Source organism: Malurus melanocephalus, unplaced genomic scaffold, assembly GCF_030028575.1.
Source record: "Malurus melanocephalus ecotype Western Australia unplaced genomic scaffold, MMel_1.1 scaffold_887, whole genome shotgun sequence".
NCBI lineage: Eukaryota > Metazoa > Chordata > Aves > Passeriformes > Maluridae > Malurus > Malurus melanocephalus.
Window position 1 is genome coordinate 65,985 of NW_026624119.1, and position 7,490 is coordinate 73,474.

At 50.4% G+C, this 7,490-nt stretch overlaps 1 protein-coding gene across 1 annotated transcript in view; it reads left to right on the plus strand.

Moving 5' to 3' along the window:
* Positions 1–7,484, plus strand: part of GRAMD1B (GRAM domain containing 1B) — a 66,994-nt gene extending 59,510 nt beyond the window's left edge. The window contains exons 16-18 of the mRNA XM_057385916.1: positions 343–450; positions 1,403–1,520; positions 2,627–7,484. Of these exons, the coding sequence (XP_057241899.1) occupies positions 343–450; positions 1,403–1,520; positions 2,627–2,716 (316 nt within the window). The 3' untranslated portion in view covers positions 2,717–7,484. The remainder of the gene's footprint in view (positions 1–342; positions 451–1,402; positions 1,521–2,626) is intronic.
* The last annotated feature ends 6 nt before the right edge of the window (positions 7,485–7,490 follow it).

Genomic DNA, 7,490 nt, shown 5'->3' on the forward strand with positions numbered 1-7,490 from the left:
TCCGTCTTTTCTCTCCCTGCTCCCGTTAGGATCTGTTTCAGGTACTGTCTCTCTCTTTTTTGCCCTCTTTGCTCTCCCATTCCCCTCTCTCTGCATCTCCTGCTCATCCACTCGTTCTCTCTGATCTGCCATTCCTGTCTCTGTCTCTCTGTCTCTCCCACCTCACACATTTCCCCCATGGGATGAAGTTTTGGGTGCTCACTTTGAATCAATTCCCGCTCACAGCATGGACAGGGAATCAGACACGGCCTCAGACACCTTTCTCAAGGCTTGGGTGTTGTCCTGGTGAGAAATCAGCTGTGAAATTCTCCTAAGCTGACGGGTTTCTTCTCTTCCTTGCAGTCTGGTGCTGCTGGTCATTCTCAACATGATGCTGTTCTACAAACTCTGGATGTTGGAGTACACCACACAGACGCTCACGGCGTGGCAGGGCCTGAGGCTGCAGGAAAGGTACAGCCACACCTGCTGGGATTTTCCTGGGTTTTTATGGTTTTCTGGCACACCAGAGCTCYRGGCTCTCRTTTTTGTGWGGAGCAGGTGGAGCTGAAGGGCTGTGAGCAGAGTTAAGGCTGCTCAGGGTGGATCAGGGGATGCTCTGTGAATAAATGTTCAGAAATTYTGGGTCACTTCCCCTCCTTTGATGGCCAAACTTCCCTCTGTATGGAAAGCAGAGTCTTGGAAAGACTGCTTTGTACTCCGAGGAGAACTTGGGCCACACACTGTTAGGTTTGTGTTTTGGAGGTGTGAGTCCAGATATCAGCAATGCATCCTGCCTGAATGGTCTTTGGTTTATTTTTAGAGGCTGAGAACACCCTGAATCCACTTTTCTCAGGTGTTTTCATCTCCTTTTTTGTAGTCCCAGTTGTCTCCTTGCTCCACTGGGCCTCACTTCAAGCATTCACAGCCATGTGCTACCCTTGTGTTGGAATTTTTTCCTTTATTTGTGTCATTTCTCCTGATTAGGAAAGGGATTTACTCTCTTCCCCAGAACAGCCCTGCTACTTCCCCKTGGATAGATACTTCAGGTGATTATGGATACTTCAAGTGACTTTATCTTCCTCTGGCACTCTTGGTGTTTATTTAAATTACTACAACAGTATTTAAGTGCAGAACTTAGGTCCTGTTTGCACAGTGTGATGTTCAAGTGCTGGGTGGCTCTACACAGGGGATTTTTGTGCTGCAGCCACAATTGCTGGGGAATCTGAAGCCATCCAAGCTCCTGGAATGCTCCCATTTGTCCTGATGGGACATTTCCACTCCCCTTGCCTCTTTTTTGGGATTTAAATGGACCTGAAGGGAAGGGCATGGAAAAGAGACCCAGTGTGAGCTATTCCTCGCAGTGAAGAGAAAGCTCTGTAGAAATTAAATGATTTTGTGACTCTTGCTTGTGCTTTCCTGGCAGGTTACCCCAGTCTCAGACAGAATGGGCCCAGCTGCTGGAGTCCCAGCAGAAATACCACGACTCAGAGCTGCAGAAGTGGCGCGAGATCATCAAATCCTCGGTGATGCTTCTGGACCAGGTGAGAGCGCACAGCTCCGGGCAGGGCTGTGACTGTGGGGTCACYGTGTCCTCCCTGTCCTGCTCCTCATCCTTCAGCATTTCCTGCTCCCCTCAGGTGTGTCAGCTCCTCCAGAACCATCTCCTGGTGGTGGTGGGTGTCACATCCCCAGGGCTGGCACAGGATATCAGAGCTCCCTGCATTCAAGGGGAGAATCCTTTTGTTGCCTTGAAAGGCCAGTTTTTAATAATGACACAGACACGGTTAAGGGGATAAAAAGGGTTTTACCTCGGTATTTGGGATTTCAGGTGCACAACTTGATGGCAGAATGCACACCCATGTACAGCACGGATACAAGTTTTATAGATTTCAGGAATTAGCATTTCTATCTAGGATTTTCCAATAAGAAACTTCACAAATGCAGTGATGTCCCCCTATTCAAATGAATCCCCCCTGGATGAGGTCAGAGCTCAGTTTACACAGAATGTTCTGGACAGAAGGCTTCACCCAAGGCTGAGCTCGGGTTTAAGATAGCACAGGGGACACTGAGCCCTTCCTGAGGATGTTTGGTCTCTCTGCCCAGCAGAACTCCTAAACTGAGCTGGAATATCAGCTACAGGAATTACAAACATGTGGGCTAAGGAGTGCAGGCGGATGCACAGAGGGTACAGAAAGCATAAAAGGGAAGAGCAAGAATCATCAGGCATCACTTTAAGGGCTAAAAGCTTGTTTTGGCACATTTTGTATCCAATCTCTGACATCCCAGTTTGCAAAACAAACTGGTTTGACCTGAACCTTGGATTTCCATGCAGCTTTCATGGAGGAAGGGAGCACTCCCACAGCACAAAGCCGGGAATTTCGGTGTGTGCCCCCTAAAACACACACGGGGCTGCTGAAAACAGAGCTCAGAAATGAGAGCTGCTTCCTTATCAGTCCCTAAATGAGAGCTGCTCTCCCCTAAAAGGAGAGAATTCCCTGTGCTCTGCTCACCCCTTTATTTGGAGAACATGCCCATTTGTACATTCCAGCCCTGACTCCCAAAACCGCAATTATGGAATTTTTACAGGGAAAAAGGAAATCCCAAAAGTTTTCTCCTCCACAGTGGGGAAATCTCTCGTGTCTTGCAGATGAAGGATTCACTCATAAATCTCCAGAATGGCATCGGGTCCCGGGACTTCGGGTCAGATCCGGAGGAGAAACGGAAACGTTTCCATTGACAGGCAGGAATGCAGGAGGCCAGAGGACGGTGTGCAATACGTGTAAATAGGATATATAAATATATATATAAATATATATATATATATATATATATATATACAGATATAAATATATATATTATATACAGATTTTAAGAGGAAAACAAAAAACAAAAAAAAGCCTAAAAGAGGGGGAAGGAGCGAGCTCCAACACTGGCTGGACTGGAGCGTCTCTGGGAGCGTGGGGTGTGCGTGTGAGGGAGGGCTGTGCTCTCCCAGCACTGAGATTTGCTGAGRGCCGTGCCCAGCTCTGCTCCCTGGGCCCGTGCACTGCTCCTGTGTAATATTCCTGCCTGTCTGTCCGTCTGTCCGTTTGGTTTGTGTTGTTTCAAAGGGAAGCATCAGCGTGAGTGCCCCCCTGCACCCTGCCCCGTCCCCTCCCCGCGCATGGAGCTCCCTGGTTCTGTTAGCTCAAAAAAGGAGACACTGTCACCTCCCTCACCTGGCTGCCTTCAGGGCACTGAGTTCTGGCAATCACACTCAACCCCTTGCAAAACTTTGGAGGAGGAGGAGRAGGATSTGTGRTCACCCAAAAATTGCTGTGGGTCTGTGGAGGGCAGATCCCCTGGCAGGCTCTGAGTGTGACYGAGCTGCCAGCCCTTCCCAAAACACCAATTTGCTGCTCCTGTCATTGCTGATACTGCAGGGAGAGCCAGGGGAGTGTGAGAAGGGGARTGTGTGCCTCCAGGCTGTGACAATGTTCCTGTGACAGTGACAGTGTCCCCTTTGGCTGTGCTCTCTGCTTTCTGTGTGTTTGCCCCCTGCCACTGAGCCCCCTCTGCTCTGCAGGGATCAGTGCTGAAACCACCACAGTGGGAGGACCCAGATCTCGATAAAAAACCTGAATTAGTGTTGGTTTGCAACCCCTCCCACTCCCCAGCTCGGCAAATCTCTCTCCTGTTCGTTCACCCAGCCCCTTGTCTTGTAAAATCGGTGGGGAAACGGTGAAAAGCAGCAGCTTCCTGTCCTTRCCTGGGGTAAATGGACATCACATTTACAGCACTGCATCTGGRGAGAAACAAAGCTTCCAAAAATCCAGGAGGGGTCAGGAAGGGTCACAGGGACCAAGAGAGGAAAGGAGAAAGGGACCATCAGGGGGTGGCAGGACAGAGCTGGGTGTGAGGTGGTGAAGATTGGTCCGGGTGGTGGAGCTGCACTGAAAACCAGCCAATGTGCATTTCCAGGTATTCCTGGGGGTAATTCCAGGCTTTGGGAGCAGCCAGGTGAGGAAGAGGAGCAGGGGGGCTGTGCTGTGCAATGCACAAACCCCACAGGGACTGCTTGGGCTCCAGGCTGCCTGATCCAGGCAGATCAGGGGATAGCTGCAGCCCTCACCTGGATTTTTCCACCTTCCCAGTCTGGAAATGGATTTTTCCACCTTCTGGCTGGCAGGAGCGAGGCAGCTGCACCTTCCCAGTCTGGAAATGGTGCAGTTGTAGCTGCTCTGTTGCCTCCATGGTGAATAACTGGTCTCACATCATCTCCACCAGGAATATCCTCAGTGGAATCCAAGGAAAACCCTCTCCAGCTCCCCCTTTCCAGTTAGGGGATGGAAATGGATGCAGGAATATCCTGCTGCTTTCTCCCAAGCTGCCTGCAGTCCCCATGACCATAAACATATACCCCACACAAGACTCACCTTGGAAGGAGCCTGCATGAAGCCAGGTYACCAAAAAAAGACATTTCAGACTGTGAAAGCAGAGTCCAGCTGGGGAAAACCAGGGAGTAACGTGTATTTATGACTATTTATTTAATTTAATGCTGCTGACTACTGTACTGCTCCCTGCCTTTTCCTCAGGGAAGCTGCTGGAATGGCTGCTGTACAATGAAATTCAGGTGCTAGGGCCTGGGGAGGGCATTCTGTGGCTCATCCTCCCCTCTGTGACTTGCCAGGCTGTCCCAAAGTCCCCTTTCCCCCCACAGTCCCTCCCACAATTGCTAAACACACAAAATTCCCCTGCTGCTGGAATTTTTCACTTCTCTAGAATTTAATTTCAAGCATGAATCAGGATGATACAGAAGAAGCCCTGGGATTCACCAGGAGAGGAGAAGGAGCCGTTGGCAGAATCTGGAATGTTCCAGGGGTCTCCTCCCCATGGCTTGGGAGGGTTTTCTTCACAGAAAAATCACAGAGGGTGGCAGATAAATGCTGCTGMTCACCATTCCCTTTGTCAGGGAGGCAGGAACCTTTCCTGGACCCTTCCCCTGTGCAGATTTCCAGCTGCAGGCTCAGGATGTTCCCACTGGAGCAGCTCCCTCAGGCTGGGCCTCAGGGACAGAACTGCCCAAACTGTTAGATTAATATGCTAAAATTTGTCCTACCTGCACCTTGAAGTGGATTTTTAACCTTTTTGGCACCTCCCCTGGCACTCAGCAAAGTTAAATCCTTCACTGAGAGCACAAGGGTGGTGGGCACCAAGCAGAACCTGSTGCTGAGTGTTGTTTCTCTTGGAGGCTTTAAGGATTTTTTTTTTCCCCCTTAGTTATTTCATTTTCCCACTTGGCAGCCAGTCTGGCTCCGAGTTGGATGGGATTCACAATCTTTTATTGGCTCCAATCTCTCACAGTGGTAATAAAAAGGTGAAGAGCAAGGTCTCAAAGGCACTGATGGTGAGGATTGAACAAAACCTCGGAGCATTTTCACCTCTCTGGAGAGCTGGGATAGGATCAGCTGCCCCTGAGCAGTCCCAGCTGGGAGGTAGATTCCTTTTGGGGCCAGAAGCAGTGCTGGATTACATTTCCTGGAGGGATCAGTCACATTTCTAGGAATGAGAGGCTGAGAAATCTGAAAAATGTCACAGAGGGTGGTGCTTCCCTCAGCACTCACAGCCACGTCAGGGTTTTGCTTGTGCCTGTGCCAGAAATCCCAAGGGATTCTTTCCACAGCAGCTGCATTTCCCCTCCACCTGCTCATCTGCTGGGGTTTGATTTGCAGGGTCTGAACAATTAAAAAATGGGGATTTTTTTTTTTTTATTTTATTTTTTTTTAATAAAAAGCCAGCAGCTTGTAGCCTAATTATCCTGCCAAGGACGAAGATGCTTCCTTTAGGGAGGAGGGAGAAGAGGGAGCAGAAGGCTCTGATCCACCAGTTTGTGACATTCTCACTGATCTTGGCTCGGTACAACCTCACCTCTGATAAATCCACACCTTCTAGTGCTTATTTGGGGCAGCTCTGGCATCTGGGACGGGTGGATTTGAGTCCTGGATAAACTGCTGTGCAACCAGGCATTCCTGGAGCAGATTCCAGAGGTTTTCCAATGCAGCACCTGCCTGTRAAGTCTGTGAAGGACCAAAAACCAGTTTATTCCAGGGGGTGAGATGCCCAAGATATGAGTGCTGCTGGGACTGCACGTTCCAGAGAGAAAATAAAAGCTAGAAAGGAACATTAAAAGCCCTTGCAGTGGGAAGGAGAGGAGAAAGCTGTGGATTAACAGGATAACGCTGCTTTTTGGGTGCTCTGCACTTCAGGCACCCTTCAGTCAGMAAACTTTGCTGTGAACTCATACAAACCGATCCTAAATCCTTCCTGGCTCCCTCAAGACCTTTGGGGGAAGAAAGGGAYGTGGCTTTGATGTCCCTGAGCTGCTGTGGTGCTGTGACACTTTCCCAGTCAGCTCTGACTGCTGTCCCTGCCTGCTGGTGACACCTGACCCTGCTCGGCTGCTTCTGCTCTGAAAAACACAAACCTGAGGGACAGGAAACGACTTGAGGGCATTAAATGAGGCTGAGTTGGCACAGGGAAGGTTTCAAAGCACAAGGTTTTGCTGGATTTGGAGTGCTGGAGGCACAGAGCTGCCTCTGAGCTGATATTTCATGTGTTGGGGTGTCCCCTCGAGGAATGCTGATCCCAAATGCTCACCTGTGTCCGTGTCAGGCAGTTCTGCAGCTCACCTGGCTGTGCCTGAGGATGGAATTTTCACCCTCCTTGACTCCTCAGCACAGTCCAGGGAGCCACACATGAACTTACTCTCACCTTTATGCAAGAAGGCAGAAAATTCTGTCCCAGAGAGCGCTGGAGACACTTCAGGTCTGGTCCTGGAGCCCTTTTGGATTTGCTCAGGTGTGCTGCAGCAGCTGTGGCAGCCAGCACAGGAATGAACTTTCCTTCTTCAGAACTGGAACTTTCTGATTCCACATTGTGCAGAAAACCAGTCCTAAAATCAGAGTTTGAAGCAGCARTGCCTGGCTCAGGGGGGCAGCTCTGGGTAGCTCTGGGCAGCTCAGTGCTCTCAGGGGGGCTCTGCCCATGGCATCTCTGCCCCTGACACACAGATCAATCCATGGCACAGCCAGGTGCACCCTGGCTTGGTATTTTCAGTCTCAGCACCACTCCAAACACCTGGCAGGGCTTGCTTTAAGCCCAGCTCAGAGCAGGGATGCTGGAAGCAAAGCCCCCCCAGAGCTSTGTGTCTGTGTGCTCCCTGTGCTGATTTCCCAGCCCGTTCCCCACCAGACACACTCTGCTCTCTGTGCTTTGCAGTCTCTCCAGTACGAGTCTCTCTGTGCCATAAACCCTTCCTTTTTCTAGACGTGCACACTGGCCAAATTATCTCCTCGTGTCTTGGGGACTGCTGGTTGAGGCCATTCCCTGGGCCGGGCAGGCAGCATGGGCTTCTCTTAGCATGGATCCGTGGCATGCCGTGCCCTCCTCCTCTCCCAACGTTTCTCAGTGCTTGTTGTGGCTTTGCCCTGTCCCCTCCCTGTCACCTCTGCTGCTGGACAATCATTCCCTGT